The 19,020-nt window shown below is 30.7% G+C and overlaps 3 protein-coding genes across 3 annotated transcripts; 2 read left to right on the top strand and 1 right to left on the bottom strand.

The window, feature by feature from the left end:
* Positions 1-404: 404 nt before the first annotated feature.
* On the bottom strand, positions 405-1,861 carry LOC129916631 (suppressor of lurcher protein 1-like). The gene is made up of 6 exons (XM_055996683.1): positions 1,796-1,861; positions 1,530-1,660; positions 1,220-1,457; positions 951-1,155; positions 623-885; positions 405-562 (listed from the first exon to the last, which is right to left on the bottom strand). The coding sequence occupies exons 1-6, from the start codon at positions 1,830-1,832 to the stop codon at positions 492-494; spliced, it is 945 nt and encodes a 314-aa protein (XP_055852658.1). The 5' UTR covers positions 1,833-1,861; the 3' UTR covers positions 405-491.
* A 2,334-nt stretch (positions 1,862-4,195) lies between these two features.
* LOC129913405 (DNA ligase 3) lies at positions 4,196-10,148 on the top strand (the record flags this gene model as incomplete). Its single annotated transcript, XM_055992040.1, has 10 exons — positions 4,196-4,342; positions 4,404-4,569; positions 4,631-4,821; positions 7,816-7,986; positions 8,053-8,292; positions 8,357-8,538; positions 8,598-8,718; positions 8,783-8,888; positions 8,945-9,914; positions 9,987-10,148. Coding segments are annotated over 10 exons (2,406 nt in total), but the record flags the coding sequence as incomplete, so codon positions are not given.
* Positions 10,149-12,778: 2,630 nt separating this feature from the next.
* LOC129916627 (probable cytochrome P450 9f2) lies at positions 12,779-14,610 on the top strand. Its single transcript, XM_055996678.1, has 4 exons — positions 12,779-13,078; positions 13,145-13,631; positions 13,690-14,350; positions 14,417-14,610. The coding sequence occupies exons 1-4, from the start codon at positions 12,876-12,878 to the stop codon at positions 14,590-14,592; spliced, it is 1,527 nt and encodes a 508-aa protein (XP_055852653.1). The 5' UTR covers positions 12,779-12,875; the 3' UTR covers positions 14,593-14,610.
* The last annotated feature ends 4,410 nt before the right edge of the window (positions 14,611-19,020 follow it).

Raw genomic sequence — 19,020 nt, 5'->3', positions numbered from 1 at the left:
AACCCTTGTTAACCAGTGTAATTGATTAAAATAAATACTTAAAAATTAGACTTCAAAGGTGTATACTACTATACAATGCAAAACTGTAAATGTTGCCGTTGTTTTTTAATATTTTTCTTTATTTTAAGTAATTTCTTAGAGATTTCACCCTCCCGCCTAAATGGGGGGAGATAGACCCCTCTCCCATAGCAAAAAATAATTGAACTGAACCCCTTATATACCTCTGTATCTTGGAGCCTAAGTTATCGAACTTACCTTCCTTACTTACCTGAAACATCTACCAACCACAATTTGGAGTCAGTTTCGACTGAAATTTCAAATGTCTCTGGTTTAAAAATACAAATCATAAAAACCTAATTTATTTCAATATTTTTATTTACATTTCTTTTAAAGATTTTCTTACATTTAAACGTATCATTTTTTTTTTTCTAAATTAATCACTATCTTATTTTACTTTGAAACCTAGAGCCTTAGATTTTCGGAAGTACTTGTCAGAGTTTCCTTAATAAAATACTGCAACGAGTTTTTGATAGAAGTAGATACACCATTGACGATAAAAGACCTAAATTATAAAGAAATAGTTTAATTAACTTCATTTAAATCGAAATGTAAGTATATTTACTTGTTAGTTTAATTGTAGAACCTCTTGATGGTGAACTTTTCAGCGAGGTATTCTCTGTGGTAACCATTTTTGTTTCGAATTCATATGAAGCACGAAAACCTGTCTTATCAAATCGATCATTTGCATGAAATGATATTCGAAAGAATCGTCCATCTGAACGTACATTGATTTCATTTTTCTTTCCGCACATTTTGGCAAATTTTCGATCTGTGCTCATGAAATTAGAAAATTCTACATAATCACTTGCCGTAGAGTCTTCACACCTGTGAAAAAGATGATAAAAAACCAATTAAAAGAGAACCTTAAGCTTGACGTGAGTTTCTCTTACGGGTAAATTCCTTCCACATCGAAAAACGTAAACCGTATGTTTACCCGTTCTCCCGGCTGTCCAAAAAAGTAATAATTGCATTTCAGATTTTTTGGATAGAAACCTGGAAAGTTTGGAGACGTAAACCAACCAGTTTTATCAACCGAACTGTTGTATGCAAAAACGCAGTGTGTTGACATTTGTTCCCCAGTTGTGATGCCAAAATCTTAAGAATTCAAAAAATTATATAGTTTAAAATAGCATATTTCATTTTTGTTTTCTTTAATTACTTTTTACAAATCTGTATTCAGCCTTGAAGCCACGTGTACCTTTGCCAATTCGTCTGCTCATATATTTGAGTAACATCATCGATCCATCAGACATGATAGGTTTTGGAATAATTGAACCACAAAACGTATCCTCAAGCTCATATCTGCTACGTTGAGGCAGAAATAATTGCAAAATATCAGCATTCTCACAATCACTTCGATTTGCTTGTTTCGGTAAGCTGAACTCGAAGAATTTGATCTAGGAAAAGAAGTTAATAGTTTTAAGTTTCTTCTTTTTTTTTTAAAGAAGTTCAATGTCTAATGACCATACCTGTACTCTTTCAAGTTCATCTGCTTTGAATTCGTATCGACACGTTAAAAATCCAGATTCCGAGTATAATGGAGAGTTGATTGTGCCATTTTTGGTAGTTTTCGAGTCAAATATTTTATCACATTCGAATTCTGAAAAGAAGAAAAATTTATAAATTAGAAATAGCAGTAAATAATAAATCCTCGGCTAAGCTAGAAAATTATTTTCAAATTTATATTATAATCAGTAATTTAACAAAAAGAAATTATTTGATGAAATGGTTGTACGCCTGCGTTCTGCAGATTTATGGCAAACAGAAAGCATTTTTTTAATTTTTGGGCAAGATTATTTTTTTGCCATGCCTGATGGGATGAATATCAACAAGTAAGCCTTAGAAACAAGTAACAATCCGTAAACTTAAACTAACTGAAAACTAAATTGATCTTTCAGCCGTGTTAAAAATACTCTCTGTTTTACAAGGTCTTTTGAAATGTTTATAAAAAATGAAACAAACTCTTCAAAAAAATATGAACAAAAAATATTTCTTCATTTGAAAATGTTGTGTATAAGGTAATTCTGTTGATTACTAAGATTTAAAGCAAACATTACAAAAAAAAACAATTGAAAACAAAATTCAATTTTATTTGAAAGATCAATTTTTTTTCGAAACATTTATTTGAAATAATTTCTTCAAAATCACTCTCATACTCAATTAAAAAAACAATCATCGTTTTTATCACCTTTTAAAAAGTCACTGCTCGTTTATTGAACGTACGTCCCAAGTAACAGTTTAGCTTTCATAAGGGTCAATGCAAGCTATTTTTTGGCTTTCATAACAAGAAGGACAGGTCTTATGCAAATCATTTTGGCGCATTTTACCAAAATTGCATAGGACTTTCCTTCACAGGTAATCCACAAGCTAATAGCTTGTGACAAACAGCTTAAAATTGCCTTACGGAGGTCTTCCTGCAGAGGGTTTGTCTAATGCACAAACCGGATTACTTGGGTAGGATGTTATAATAAGGCCTTATAGAAGTTGTTGAAGGTGTTGTAGAAAATGTTGAATTTATGCATAAAAAAAGGGAATTTATTGAATTTTATTTAATTTTTTTTATTTTCTTTTGATTTTTTCTGTTTTGCATTTTCTGCATATTATTTTATTTATTTTAATTTTTTCCTATTTTGGAAATTCAACTGCTTTTTCTGTTGTTCTGAAATGATGAGAATATTATTTTAATTGAAAAAGAACACATTTTTTTATTTTCATCACATGGCCCGGCCAGGAATCGATCCATGCTCGAATATTAAAGATGAGTGGAAAATTGGGAGTTAATTGAAACCTCACTTGAAATACAATGTTTTTTTCTAATGCGTTACAAACATTGCATATCTGCAGGATAAAAACTTTGCATACTTACAAGAACCTCTTGGAACAGGTCTTATAGAGGCCTTCTGTCACTTGAAAATACAAGGCTTCTTTAGAATGGTTCAAACAGGTCTTATAAAGGTCTTCTTTAACTGATATTTACAAGGCTTCTTCTTAACACTTCTAGATAACCTTAAGGAGACCTCCTTTCTTTCCAAAATGGATGACTTGCGTAAGTAAGCCTTAAACTAAACGTATACAAACTATAGCTTGTCGTGTCGAACAAAATTAACCTTAGGCAAGTAAAATTGTTACTTGGGGTTCATCCTGCTGTGTTATTTCCCAGATTTATTAAATCTAACAATTATGATTCTATAAAGCTTTACAGAAGCACCAGTGTAGCTTTAAATCTGCTTTAAAGCCCTCCCAACTAACAATTTTGCTTTTGATTAAATGTTAGATATTTTTTGGGCTATAATTTTGCTGTTGTAGATTTTCTGTTAAGTTTTCTAGAAGCAAAATTGTTGTGACATAATTGTGCCCTTAATTATGAAAGTGGACTAAGTCACTCCTAAAAATGTTATCAAATCTAGCCTTAAAAATAATTATTATTTAAGGGGTAAAGTTTATTTGAAAGCAAAATTGCAGTATAAATAAACTAATTGCTCCTCTAGTGATTTCATAAAAGAAATATAATTAAATCGTTATAAGAAAATTATTATGTAAGTTTTTCTTTAAACAATGCAAAAAGTGACTTAGTCCACTTTCATAATCATGGGCACAATAATTGTTAGTTGTGATATCAATACATTGGGCAATTTAACAAAATTGTTTTACAATTATTAGCGCGCTAGATGGTGCTACTACCCTTCTAAAAATTTGGCTTCTGTAAAACTTTAAAGAAGCGACGGTCATCTGTATAACTTTATAGAAGCAAAATTGTTAATCGGGTAAAGTAAGAATTCATACTCCAACGCTGCAAAAGAAATACAACTTCAAACAAAAAAAACACATAAATAAATATCACCTCTACTGTAAAATGAATTACTCAACTGTTATACTAAAAATCGATAAAATGAACAATTCATTTTTGCTGTCAACTTCAAGGTCGTCAAAGTGACAGTTCAAATTGTAAACAAAAATTTTCTGAGGAAAAACACATGCAGGTTTTTTTCTTTTGTTTTGCATTTTTGTTAAAAAAAAAGTATATAAATATACTTTGTATTGCGAATTTGTCATCATTCGTGTTTAGCATTTTGTTATGAAATAAAATTGTTTTGGTTTTGTTACTCAGTCAGTATTCAAGTTGAGTCTTGTTTAATTTGTATACAAATCAATTTTTTTGAACCAAAAAATGTCTGCATCCAAAGATAATTTATTAGAAACTTTTATAAAAATCTGTGATAAAGTTGCAAGTGTTTCAAGTTACATTAGTAAATCAAATGTTTTACAGGAATTTTTTCAAAAGGTAAACTTTATAATAAAACTATTTGAAGACAGGAGTGATTTTTCTATCTATCCACTTTCAGGGCTCCAGTGGCAAAGGCTTTAAAGGAGATATCCATTTGTGGGTACATACGCTCCTGCCAATGGCAAGTCAAAGAGTTTATAATTTACAAAATAAACAAATTATTAAACTCTTCTCGAGAATATTTCGTACGAATGAAAAAGATATGCTAATTGATTTGGAACAAGGTAAGTTCTATCACGTTCATCAACTCTTTAGTAAACTTAAATATCTTCTTCAAACTCTTAGGTGATGTTTCTGAAACGATTCGTAAATACTTTGAATCATCCAAAGGAATCTCGCCGAGTGCTAAAAGTACATTAACTTTGGCACAAGTTGAAGAAACTCTTATCAATTTAACTAATTCAGGAAAAGAAGATTATCAAATTGATATTTTCAGTAAACTATGTAAAAAGGCAACACCTGAAGATTTAAAAATGGTAAGTTTTAAGTAAAGTAGGTATTAAGTATCTAGATTTAGTGAGAATATTTCACTTCCAGCCCTATCGAGGTATCCGTCGGAAAATCCTTCGATTTCAAATAAACTATGCTTTAAGGTGTGCTTCCGAAAGGTAAAAACTCTCAGGTTCGTATAAAACTTCCGCTCTGCCGAATAGCTCTATAAAGCCGTATGGCTAACTAAAAACTATCCTATAAACCAGGCTTGTCAAACTCAATGGCATTCACGGGCCAAAATAGCAGGATCTAAATTTCTATGGGCCGCAAAAAAAAGAAATCATTAGAATTTTTATAAAACAGATTTATTTTTATAAAAGAACAAGAACAATATGTAGTAATATTAATGTTTTCTGCCTGATACTTGGCATCTCTTTTCTGTACCATCTTCTCTACTTTTTTAGAAGTTATTACTTTTAAAACAGACCCAAGGTGTAGATCTGTAATTCTGGGATTTAAGAGGTGACTCATTTCGATTCATAAGTGAAAACTGCTGCTCGCATCGATAAGTGCTTCCAATCATACAAATGATTTCATATGCCAATTTTCGAGTGTTCTCAAATCTGCTTGATAGATACTTGTAAAATTCAGGCATCCCAGCTTCGAATTTGGATCTTTAAACGGAGCCACACTGGATTTCAATTAGCTCCATTTGCAAATGATTACGTACGGATTCTATATTTATAAACCCGTTTCAAAAAGAGATTAAAAAAGGATGGATTTTTCGGGAAAAAGTAGCGAATATTTTTCATTGGTGTTCATTTAAGAAAAAAGTAGCGACTGCAAGTCGACTTTAAATCGAATTTTTGGTTGTTTGGAAGTCGACTTAAATCTTTTGTACAAATAAACAAATTCAGAGCTTATTCCCGAAAATTCACTTAGGATGAAACAAATCGTATGGAACTTTTTCACTGCTTTCCCATTGGTCAAACTGCACTCCAATACTAAATACAGCAAAAAAGCTTGTTTTCAATACAAAAAATGTTTGTTAACCTTTTCACCCATCAAGAACTCATATAAGCTGGAAATTCTCCATTGCGACATAGATCGCAAAAAGTTAAAATCTCTGCAGTGAACATCGTGTTGAAATGGAGAAATTCAAAACAATTTTATTGGATTCCCCGGTTTGTTCGTGTTCATAAGTAACATTTAAATTTTATTTTTTAAACAAAAATTGAATGTAAAAATTGATAATGCAAGTTGTACCTAAATTAAGCTTGGGCCGCACAAATATACGATGTGGGCCGCATGCGGCCCGCGGGCCGCAAGTTTGACATGCCTGCTATAAACTGTATTAGCCAAATATTAACTGAAACTGCTTCCAAGGTCTTATCAATTCTGCGTCTGTTTTGTTAACAAATAGGCACCTACTAATTTTTGATGATTCTCACGGGCCAAAAGTCCATAATGGACTACTGACTCACTTGGGTGGGTTATAAGTCCACAAATCAATTATGGACTTACAACCCACCCAAGGGTGAAAGAAACCCACAAAAAAAGTGAGCCAGAACTCCATAATGTTTAATGTTTAATTTGTAAAGAATGTTGAAACGTTAATTTTTTTTCAACAATATTTTTGTAAATTGATTTTTTAGTTTTTTTATAATTTTTTTTTTCTTGAAAATTTTATGTTTTTTCCTTAACTGACTCGAGTTTTGTTTGTAAAGCTTATTGAAGTAATTTTCGAAAACTCGCACAAAGCAAAGAAGAACAAAATTTTGTTCAAAAGACGATTAGTTTGGAGTCTCATAGTGATAATCGCCACTTATTTGGGGAACTATCTCGCAAACAAAGCGGGCTAATTAATAATCACATGCACTAAGTAAGTCCATAATTTATTTATGGAACTATGACCCTCACTAGTAAGCCAATAGTCCAAACTTTTGGCCTGTGGACTTTCGACCCTGCACCATATTTCACTGTATAGCCCGTTTAGCTGGTTATCGAGAAGGATTTTAATTATTTGTAGGGATTTCCATGCAAATGCATATATTTTTAGGAACACTTTAGAAGCATGGAATTCAATCGTTAGTGCATATTTTAAAAATAAATGCAATTTTTTCGTGCATATTTTCAAAACAAATTGGAAGAAATAACTAAATTAAAAGCTTGACTGGCAGAAATTGGATTTTTTCATACATTGTAGGCAATTTTCTTTTTCTCTTAAAGCTATCCCCAAAATTCTATAAAGTCATTTTTCTGAAATCAGGAATGGTTTCCACTCGATCGGTATAAACAGGCGATTAAATATATAACTATAAGAAATATTGATATTTTATAAAATTATGTGGTTTTAAATGCATATATTAAGTGCATTTCTTCTGTTTTAAGAGCATATTTTAAGCGCATATATTTCTGCACTCGCATTTTTACTGATGGCTTAAAAATTAATGTCGAGTTATTGTTCTTTTCGGCTACAAAATTTTGCTAATTAGCAATTAAGGAAGCATGCAAAATACTCAGATCAAATTCCCATCTGAATCAAAACGTAGTTATGCTATACACCCTACTAACAATTTTGCTTCTATAATGCTTTACAGAAGCAAAAACTGCATCTGAAAAGCTTTATAGAACCAAAATTGTTTGTAGGGTGTATAGCATAACTACGTTTTGATTCAGATGGGAATTTGATCTGAGTATTTGATGCGAGTAAAGGAAAATTCATGAAAATGATATGTGCTCTGCTCAAGTTTAAATCAAATCCACATTTCCCCTTACACTATTGCCTTTCATGGATTACCCCTTCATCGCCAGCCAAATTATAAATGGAGCTTTGAACCTTTTTGAATAAGTCTAAACAGAATGTCTGAAGCTTGCTTTCAAGCTAAAAAATACTTACTTTATCCTTCTTTCGTAACTATGGAAAATAAATTATTGGATAGAGTCTTAAAATCAACATAAGTACTTTTCCTAGCAATTAAACAAAATGTTTCTTAAAACACACGTCCAAATAATATTTTTCCATCGTTTGATTTCAGTTAATCCGCCTCATTAAACAAGATTTAAAGATAAATGCCAAAGCAAGGCACGTATTAGATGCTTTTGGCCCAGATGCTTACCCAGCATACCAGTCCTCACGTGATCTTGATGCTGTTGTCGATCAGTTTGCTTCTAAAACTGCAGCCAAAAGTCCATTAAAAGGCAAAAAGGTAAGCAAAAATATACAATACATTATCATTATGAAATCCTGTAAATAATCCAATCAAATTTTCTAGACTGCTGGTGGTTCCGTAAATGTTCAAATCATGACACCCATAAGTCCAATGCTTGCAAGTGCCTGCAACTCAGTAGATACAGCTTTCAAAAAGAACCCTGGTGGTCTTTACAGTGAAATAAAATACGATGGGGAACGTGTTCAGATTCACAAACAAGGCAACGAATATCGTTTCTTTTCGAGAAATTTAAAACCTGTGATGGATCATAAAGTTCGCAGATTTAAAGAAATTATTCCAAAGGTGAGTTTTTGTTTGAAATTAATAAACTCTAAGGTTTTGAATAATTTGAAATTTTATTTAAAAGGCCTTTCCAACTGCGTCGGATATGATAATTGATTCAGAAATTATTATGGTCGACACGGATACCGGTGAATTGCTACCCTTTGGAACCTTAGGAGTTCACAAGAAACAGGAACACACTAACTCAGCAGTGTGTCTATTCATCTTTGACTGCATTTATTTTAATGGAAAAGATTTACAAAATGTGTAAGTTTCTAAGAAAATATTTATTTAAAATTAGATAAATAAGTTTTTTTTGTTTTTAGGACCTTTCGGGAAAGAAGAAAAATTCTTGAAGCCAATCTTACTCCGATTAAGTCTTACGTTCAATTGTCTGAAAGTCATTTTCTATCAACAAAGCAGGAATTGGCTTTAATGACAGCAAAGGTAAGAACTGAACAAAGTTGATTAAAAAAATGAGTCCTTCAAAGCTTCTTTTAATAATTCGAAGGTCTTAAAAGCTGGCATGGAAGGTATTGTACTAAAAAGTCCAAACGGACTTTATGAACCGGGAAAACGAAAATGGCTAAAAGTGAAAAAAGATTACCTTTTCGAAGGTGGGTTAACCCAATTCTTTTGTAAAACTAAGCTAAATACATCCTTTTTTTTTTAGGTAAAATGGCAGACACTGCTGATTTGGTTGTTCTTGGTGGCTGGTTTGGTTCTGGAAAGAAAGGTGGCATGCTTAGTATTTACCTGATGGGTTGTTTGGACAAGAAAACTAATCTGTGGAAAACAGTAACAAAAGTACATTCAGGTCTTGACGATGCTACCATGGAAGAGATCCATGACAAACTTATGCCTCAAATGGAACGTAGTGATTTTAAAAATCTACCACCATGGTTTGTTTGTAACAAACCATTAGTTCCAGATTACATTGCCAAATCTCCAAATAAAATGCCAGTTTGGGAAATAACTGGAGCTGAATTTACAAGCTCCAATGCACATACCGCAAATGGAATTTCCATACGTTTCCCGAGAATAACAAAACTTCGAAATGATAAGTCACCAAAAGAAGCAACAAGTTTGCATGAGTTGCAGAATTTGGTTACTGCCTCTAAGAATAATGTTAATGTTGATTTGCTTCTTAAAAGCTGTGATGATGAAGCAGATGATATTGATATTAAAACAAGTATGGCAGGAAGTCCAATTAAGAATGTTAAAGTTGAGAAAACTAAAACATCTCCAAAAGATCGAGTTTCGACTCCAATTAAAAAAGATAAACCTTCGTTGAAAAGAGAAAATTCTGACGAAGAAGATGATGACAAATCTGAGATCAAAAAAGAGAAGTTGGATAGTTCGGAGGAAGAATCAAAAGCAAGTCCAATTAAAAAGGGAAGACCAACAGTTAAAAGAGAAAATTCTGATGAATGTGAAGATGATTTCCTACCTCTGAAAAAGCAGAAAAAAGCGGGGGTATTTTTTGGGTACACGGCATATTTCCAAGCTGAAAAGGGTTCAAAGTTGCGTGATTATCTTAAGAAATTCGAAGAACATGGAGGAAGTATTACTTTAAATAAGAGGAAAGCAAATATTGTTTTGTATGAAGACGAAAAGTTTGTGGAAACGATAACCCAGAGCAGGTGGGATTCATTTTTGTTTTAATTATATTCTTTTTATTTATTAATATTAATTTAATTTTTTTTATTTCATAGACTAAATTACAGTAAAGATTGTCGGCATATAACTATTCAATGGATGATGGATTGCATGAATGACAACGTTGTCAAACCGATTCCTGAGTATGCTGTTTCAATTAAATGTTAATTTGAAAGTTTTATTTAAATTGTATATACATAACCAAATTTACAATAAGATAAATTTAAGAAAAAAAAAGCTGTTAAATTTATACTAAATTTATACATAACATAGAAAGCCTTTACTAATGATATGGAGGGTAATGATTATTCAAATTTATTAAGCTGATTAATATAAATTTTGCACTAAAAAATGCTCGTAAATTCATTTTTATATTTATTTCTTAAATTAAGGAAATTGAATTCGACCATTCGAGGTTCCTGCCAAGTTAATACAAGGCTAAAACCGGTTAAGGTTATTGAGAGTGATTATTAGAAAGACAATCTGTCGATTGAAAATAAGAAGCGCCTTTGTGAAAAAATATCAATTTTTTGATAAAAAAAATGTTATTTGTTTTAAATTATGTAAACTGAAATGGTCATGTTATGCATTTCAATCCAAAGTGAATTTAAATCGATATTCAACTCTGTCGAAATGAAATAAATGATGTGTTCCGAAATTCCTTTAATTTTGAGAACTTCGAAATGTCAAAACTGAGAGTAATAGCTTTTTGAGTGAAAATGAATGCATATTCATTGCAAATTTTTAAGAAAAAGTTAATAAAAGTATAACATTATAGGAAACTGCATAAATAATTCTTTTGAATATTCGTTTCCAATTCAACAACTTAACACCCAAATAATTATTATAAAAAGCGCATTTAATAAGGCGATAAACGTATTCCAGTGAAGCACAAATAAATGACATAAAAATACGGTTCTTTGAGATATATTGATTTAATTTTAGTTGTATTTCAAAAGCCACACTTCAAACTTGGTAGCTATGATTCGCTAGAGGTGAAATTGAAATTTTATTTTTTGGACCGAAATTAAAGGTAGGTACTTGCCATACAACCAAAATAAAAAATATGATTAGAATTAAATTTTCTAGCTTAATGATCTTTCAGAGAATTAATGCAATTAATAAAAACTAATTCATTATTTTCCCAACGTTTCTCCCAGTCTTTTTTGGCTTTATCAGGGGATTTTCTTTATTAGTTTCTTAAAAACAAAACTAAATTATTCACTATAGGTACTGTGTTACAATTATTTTTTCTTGGACTTAATTTTTTTCAAAATTGGGCTATTGCATATTTAATTGATTTGAAAAACAAAAACTTTTTGAATTTAAAATAAATTAAAAACAAACGGAAATAAGTATTTAACATTATCATTATCAGTTTTTAATGTTTGTTTTTTTTTTCGAATTTTAGTTTTTTGTACCAGTATATTGTATTTTTGGTGCGAACAGTGACATAATTTTTTTTATGGTTTTAACAAAAGGCATATTGCACATTGCATTACATACGGCAAAATAGTAAAGAGTGTAGTTTGAGTCAAATAGGAAAACATATTCAGCCCTATCGGCAATACAATTTCCCTGGAAAAATTTCTCTATTCCGAAAAATCGGTATCGGCTATACTTTTTGAATGGAAAAATTTCCTAGGAAAAAATTCCCACACAAAAATACCTATCGGGAATGAAGTTTCTCCCCCGAAGTATTTCTATCATATTTTGTATGGGGAACAGATATTTTGAAGCCAAAATATACGTGTTTTTCTTTCAAAATATTCTGTTAAAAATATTAAATTATTTACTTCCTTAACCTTAATCCAACAAAAAGAAAATGATATTGCAACTGGATAACGTAAAATAGTAGACAAAAATAACATAACAGGATGTCATGTGTTCTCAAATTTTAAATCACAAATTGTAGTTTTTTTTTTCATAAAATGAGATTGAAGTTTGAGAAATGCATGCAAATAGACAACTTTTTTAGTATTTCAATGAGGCAGTTTTTATATGAACCAGTTTTTTTTTTTAGATTTTAGTTTTTGATACGAAATTAATGAGAATAAGAGGCTTATTCTTATTCTTACCTAATCAAAAGTACAAAAGCAATTTTGGGACTTAAGATCTTATTGCCTAACGGTAAATGAATTTTCAAAAGCCCCCGAAAATCTCTTAGAAACTGTTATTCTAGATTAAATGTAAAAAATATCGGTTCACCTTGTTAATTAACATGAATAAGAAAAATGTTTTAAAATTATGGAAAGTTCATGTTCATTTTATATAATTTTGCGAATTTAATTCGATTTATGGTTGTTTGAAATTTTGTTTTAAACCAACAAAATTTATTAAAATTTTTTTCACAACGTTTATGTAGTTTTCGACCTATGAAGGTTTTTTGAATAGTTTTCGACAAAAAATATTAATGATCTTCATTTTTTTCTAAAAGATCAACAAAACATCAACTCCGAATTCTTTAACTTGAAATAAAAACCCCATATTGTGAAAGTAGACCTAAACTTTCTCAAACCAACTATCTAGTTCCTGTTTGTTTGTAAACAAATCTCTTATCGCTCGTAATGTCTTTCTATTTATGAATGGGCAAATAAAAAAAAATATGTTTAATTCAAGAGCCTCTTCCTTTATTTCATTCTGACGAAATATTTTAAATAAATGAGTAAAAGCTTCATTGTAATACTGTCGTTATCTCTATGAGTATCTTAAGCTTTATGGTAATATTTTCTGATTGTATATATGAGATATGAGATTGATAGATAAGTTACAAGTGAGCCCTTGAAATTCAGACAGAGAAACTATAGCTTATCAATCTAATATAAATAGTTTCACCAAAAGAATATAAGCTTTATAGTTAAATCTGCCTGCATACCGAATGCACTCTCTTCTCTTAAATAATTTATACTTTGTCAAATAATTTCAAAGCAAGTAAAAACACAAATATGATATTGGAATCAATTGTACTGTTCGGTTTATTAGCCATTTTACTCTACAAATGGTCTACATCAACTTTTGAGTTTTTTGAAAAACGAAATGTTCCTTATAATAAACCACTTCCTCTCATTGGAAATCAAAAGGACTTTATTTTTCGAAAAGTATCAATGTTCGAAAATGTTATAAATCACTATAATCAATTCGATACGAGGTAAGTCCTAACAAACCTTTTTTAAATTTGTCGTTTGATGAAAAGTTTTCATGAACAAATTTTCAGCATTTTTGGACTATTTGATTTACGCTCTCCAGCCTATGGAATTCGAGATCCTGAACTTTTAAAACAAATTACAATCAAAGAATTTGATCATTTTGTAAATCATCGTAGTGCTATTAAAGATGGAGGACTACTTGATAAAGCTGTTAACAACTTGAGAGATCAAAAGTGGAAAGATATGCGTTCCACTTTAAGTCCAGTATTTACTGGTAGTAAAATGCGACAAATATTTGGTCTTATCAATGAAGTCGCACGAGAGTCGATGGAATATTTGAAAAAGAACAAGGAAACGCATACTGATTTTAATATCAAGGACTATTTTACACGTTTTACGAATGATGTAATTGCTTCGGCGGTCTTTGGTATCAAGGTTAACTCGTACAAGGATGAAACAAATGAGTTCTATGTTATGGGTAAAAGAGTTACCAATTTGACCATATGGCAAAATTTTATTTTCTTTTTGTATGCTAACTTGAAATATGTTATGAGGGTAAGATGTTAGCTTAAGAAAGCCAAAACCATAAAATTCTAAAGCCTTGTTATTTCAGCTTTTTAAGGTTCAGCTGTTTGATAAGAAAGACACTGATTATTTCCTGTACCTTGTTATGAATGCCATGCGTTACCGGCAAAAGAATAAAATCTTCCGACCGGATATGGTCAATATGATGATGGAAGCCAGGGGCTTGTTCGTAAATGAAAACGATAAAAAGACTTCACAAAATAAAGAATGGAGCGATGATGAGATTGTGGCTCAATTTTTCGTATTTTTCTTTGCCGGTTTTGAGCCTACATCTATATTGATGTCTTTTGCTGTGCACGAACTTATGGCAAATCCTGATTGCCAAGAAAAACTTCGTGAAGAAATTCTCGAAGTGAAGGCAAATTTGGATGGCAAACCTTTGACTTATGAAGTTTTGCAGGGAATGAAATACATGGATATGGTAGTTTCGGAGACTTTAAGACGATGGCCTCCAGCAGTTGTTACCGATCGTGAATGTAATAAGGATTTCCATTATAAAGATGAGAAAATTGATGTCACTATTAAAGCTGGAGATTATATTTGGATTCCAATTGCTGGATATCATTTGGATGAAAAGTATTTCCCTGATCCTTTAAAATTCGATCCGGAAAGATTTAGCGATGAAAACAAGGGAAATATTCAACCTTTTACTTATTTTCCATTTGGTACTGGTCCTAGAATTTGTATAGGTAAGATCTCATCCTATAACTTCTACGTAGAAAAAATGTAGAATTAACTCTGTTTTCGCCTTTCAGCTAGTAGATTTGCACTTTTAGAGACAAAAGCAATTTTATTCTATCTTCTGAGTGAGTTTGAGCTAAAACCATCATGCAAGTCATCAATTCCCATGGAATTAAAAACTGGTGTTATTAATTTAGCTCCCAAAGTTGGATTTTGGATGAACCTTGTTGAACTTTCTGATAAAAATTAAACATTTTACAATACCTAATGATTGAATTTTTTTTACATTGTTTTTAATTGTTTGCTATTCACTGTTACAACGTGGTCTAATCTTGGTAACGCAGTTGTTTTTTTACACAAAATCTTGCTGTTTCAAAGCATCAGTCTCAAGATATAGAGAGAAATTTCTTTTAGCATCTTTTGGTAACGCAGTTGTTTATCATACAAAATTTTTTTGTTAAAGAACATCACTTGGTAACGCATTGTTTTTAATTGTTTGCTATTCACTGTTACAACGTGGTCTAATCTTGGTAACGCAGTTGTTTTTCACACAAAATATTGCTGTTTCAGAGCATCAGTCTCAAGATATAAAGAGAAATTTCTTTTAGCATCTTTTGGTAACGCAGTTGTTTATCATACAAAATTTTTTTGTTATAGAACATCACTTGGTAACGCAGTTGTTCATCATTTCTCATAAAAGTACGAACGCTTAAACATTGTTGCCAAAGTAATGAGATATTAACTTTTTTCCAATCTCAGTAAATACTTATTTCACATTGTACTTAAATAATTAAAAACATTAAACATTGTGTCCACCAGCAAGGAATAAAATCTTAGCTACCCTGCGTTATCATCTGAAAATAAACTTAAAGTTACTGAACTGTAGTTTAATTTAATGTACCTCATTTGGTTTCAAATAAGGGGGAATAAGATAGAAAAAAAGTCACTGAAAGAGGTGCGAATGTTTATTGCGTGACCACAGAGTAACCGCATTTGTGAGATAAGGTTGGTAGGTATATACAAAATTTGTTTTACCGTTATTCTTATACAGAGTATTTACGATTACGATTTCGACAGTGACAACATTTTTGTTTCCCCACATTTAAGATAGAATTTGATATTTACAACTGCGTTACTGATCCACTGCGTTACAATAAGAAAAAATTGGTAAATCAGTATCTTTAGATAACATTTATACGTCCCGATTTATCATAATAAGTTGAAACTTCTAACTGTAATTTTTTGCTTTTTTTCTTCCGTTTTTAGAACAGTTGAAGTTTGTAAGTTAATTTTTGGTAACGCAATGAAACAAACCATTAATAATGTTAAATTGAAATTGATATTTCTATGAATAAACTTAATGGAAGACTCAAGTCGTAAATATAGTTTTAAATAACCATATTATAGTGCTTAATTATATGATTTTATAAAAAAAAACTGAACTTTATGGTAAGGTAACGCAGTTGTTTATTTTTGCGAACGCTTTGTGTCATAAACTGTCATAAATATATAAATTTCATTCAAAATATCGCTGCAAATGTTATCATATTATACTATAGATTTAAGTATAACCATTCTATATCAATTAGAGAAATTAAAAAAAAATATTGATAACAATTTCAATATTTTTATTCATAGTTCATTGCCCTAAAAGGTATCAAAAAGTATTTTGACGCATAAACAATATATAAATAATTTGAAACTGTTTGCTGTTGATAGTTGCTTTTATCTTATCACAAGAGTTCTTACCCGTAATTTTCTCTTTGACAAACTGACGTTAGCCATACCGAACTGAATCGGCTTGATCTAAGCAGGGTCATTGACTTTTTCTTTGCAATAAAACGATTTTAATTAATTAATTATTTTTAGAACACATTCCTAATCAAAACAAATGTGTGAACTGTGTATTAATATTTTATTATTATTGATAGTAGCCCCTTAACTATTCATTTACAAGCTCCTTACATACAATAAAAAGCTGAATGGTGTTTGCCATAATTTAAAGAAGAATGAGGGAGATAAGGCGATTGTTCATACATAGATTTAGAGTAACGCAATTGATTGATAAAAAATGTTATATACTAATATGTATTTTTTTTAATGGAAAGTTATTCATCGTATTGATTTGCTTTTTTTTTTTGTTTTCCCCTGCTTTGATACTATGTTTGTTGTTGAAACAAAATCTGAAAAAAAAAATTGTGACGTCATCTACGTAACGTTTGGATGCAGTAAGAGACCAGTTATAGCTATCATTGAAATCAATCCGGGAATTATTTAAATGGTTATAAGTGTTTCCTTTTGATTATAAATGCAAATTATGTACTGATCGATTGAAAATCGCTGAAAGAATTTTATTTTAGGAAAAGAGTGTAACTGAGCAGTTAATTTTTGCTAAAAATGCATATTTCTATTTTCCGGATAGAAATACATTTTCCTAAACAGCTTATTCTTTTATGCCAAGAAAATTACACAAGTCCGATGGTAGATTTCTGTCAGAAAAAATGTTTGAGCTGGTTTCCAATCAAGAAGAAAAATTCTATTACAGAAATATGTATTCAATGACAAAAATTTTCAATGATTGCTAAAAACGAACTGTCAAAAAAATTCCAACGATTGGTTTATTCTGAGTATAAAATTCAGCTTACGTAATATTTCTTCTAGTCGTGCGTCTGGCATTTTGAGAAACGAATATCTCTTAGTACCTCGAGAACGCCTTTTTGCGCAAAAATTTTTTGATATCGTTTAAACCTTGCTATAATGATACTCATAAATCATAATGTAGTTAGTTGATGTCCAAGAAATTTCACGAAAAACTAATCCAACAGCCAAATTTTTCACGGACAAAAATGGTAACGCAGAAGATCGTATACCTTCAAGTCTTTTCCTTTACCATCTGCTGTCTGTGAATAATTTGTAATTCTGCCAAAGATTTGATTCTCATTTTACACAGCACATATTAAAATTTTGTTTAACATCGTAAAATCTTGTAAGTTTACCAACATTTATTTTTATGATTTTTCAAGGTTTTAACTTTACCAATCGTACAAATTAGGTACTGAATAATCTCAATTTTACAACTAAGAGAGATACGATTCAAGAAAATCACAACAAAAACATTACTATTAGAAAAAGAGCCAAGTTCTCCTATGATGAAATTATGCTGGCACAAAAAGTACTGAAATGTAAAAGTGTACCAAGTTCTAAAGCTTGGCTTTAAATTTGTATAAATAAAATGCTTATTGTTTGCTTGGCAATTTTTCAATTAGCTTTAAAAATCGGTAATATTAAAAAAAATTGTAAAGAGAACATTCAACATTTTATTTATACAAATTTATAATTGATGAACAGTCAGAGAAAATGGGCGGTTACCACGCCCCTTGTCTAAAATTCTCAAATTTTAAATTTTTTCTTTTGTTTAAACTACCACGTCTCATTCTACCAAATTTTAAGGTTCTACGCCAGTTAGAAATGCTCTATAATATTTAATGAAAATTCAGCAGAAATGGGCAGTTGCCACACCCCCTATCCATAATTCTCAAATTTTAAATTTTGTATTTGGTATAACTTGCTAGCTTTACCATTCTACCAAGTTTCAAGATTCTACGATAATCAGAAGTGCTCTAAAAAATTTGATAAAATTTAGTGAAAATGGGCGGTTACCACGCTTCCGGCTAAAATTCTCAAATATAAAATTTTTTCCTTTATATAAACCACCAGCTCTACCATTCTACCAAATTTCAAGATTCTACGATAGTCAGAAGTGCGATTTTTTCCTTTGTATACACCACAAGTCCTATCACCATGTAAAATTTCAAATTTCTACGATAGCGGGAAGTTCTCCATAATTTTGATGATCTGTCAGTAAGTCAGTGAGTCAGTTACGGTTTTCGCGATTTTTGAAGTCCTATATCTCAGAAACCACTCATCCTAAGAAGCTGAAATTTTGTGAGGGTTCGGCCAGCTCAACAAATGTAGCGAGTTTGAATATTCTGGCATCTTTGTTGTGGAAGTTAGAGGGGGGGTCGAAAATGGCCTGAGTTGTTTCCTGTAAATAAGGGTGTAGTGCCAAAGTTGCTAGAGAACTTGGCTGGGCACTACCGTGCAACTTGATAAGCATTTACATACAATATTATAAATTCAAAGACAATAGAATTAATATTTAAATAATTATTTAAACATATTAATAATCAACTTGTGACAAAATTGATATTTAATTTTCCAATTTTTTTTCACTTAAAAGCATACAAATTTTCATTGAGATCATTATGAAAAATGATCAGAGTCATAAGAAAAAGAACGAAAAATTAAGTGATGGATGATAGCATCGAAAGTTATAGGTAATAAAAAAAAATCGATAACATTTTCATTAGATTCGTTAAATTGTTCTAGTCCAATTAAAGTTATCAATCATCAATTATTTTTGAATCAACGGCTTCATGCCTTATCGAAACGTATCTATTTCTGATTAAATAAAATGCACTACTGGGTCGCACGTATTTGCTCTAACATTAAAAATCCATAAATATTAGCTAACCCTTGGATATCGATATCGATTTGGTAAAATATCAGAAAAAATGAAGAAAAAAAATATTAGGTATGTAAAAAAAAGTTTTTTTATTTTTTGAATATTTTAATACACAAAATCATTAAGGATGGTTCAGAAATATCTATTTGTAAG

The sequence above is a fragment of the Episyrphus balteatus genome, chromosome 3 (assembly GCF_945859705.1).
Source record: "Episyrphus balteatus chromosome 3, idEpiBalt1.1, whole genome shotgun sequence".
In the NCBI taxonomy this organism is placed as follows: domain Eukaryota; kingdom Metazoa; phylum Arthropoda; class Insecta; order Diptera; family Syrphidae; genus Episyrphus; species Episyrphus balteatus.
The sequence above is the reverse complement of the archived record's forward strand: the minus strand, read 5'-3'. Positions and strand labels throughout refer to the sequence as shown.

Bases quoted from the DNA above. Each gene is read 5' to 3' on its own strand.
- LOC129916631 (XM_055996683.1), bottom strand. From the start codon at position 1,832: ATGCTTTCTGTTTGCCATAAATCTGCAGAACGCAGGC. The intron at 1,661-1,795 runs GTACAACCATTT...TCTTCTTTTCAG, and splicing joins TAAATCTGCAGAACGCAGGC to AATTCGAATGTGATAAAATA. The intron at 886-950 runs GTAAGAGAAACT...TCTTTTTCACAG, and splicing joins GATGTGGAAGGAATTTACCC to GTGTGAAGACTCTACGGCAA.
- LOC129916627 (XM_055996678.1), top strand. From the start codon at position 12,876: ATGATATTGGAATCAATTGTACTGTTCGGTTTATTAGCCATTTTACTC. The intron at 13,632-13,689 runs GTAAGATGTTAG...TTGTTATTTCAG, and splicing joins ACTTGAAATATGTTATGAGG to CTTTTTAAGGTTCAGCTGTT. The intron at 14,351-14,416 runs GTAAGATCTCAT...TTCGCCTTTCAG, and splicing joins TGGTCCTAGAATTTGTATAG to CTAGTAGATTTGCACTTTTA.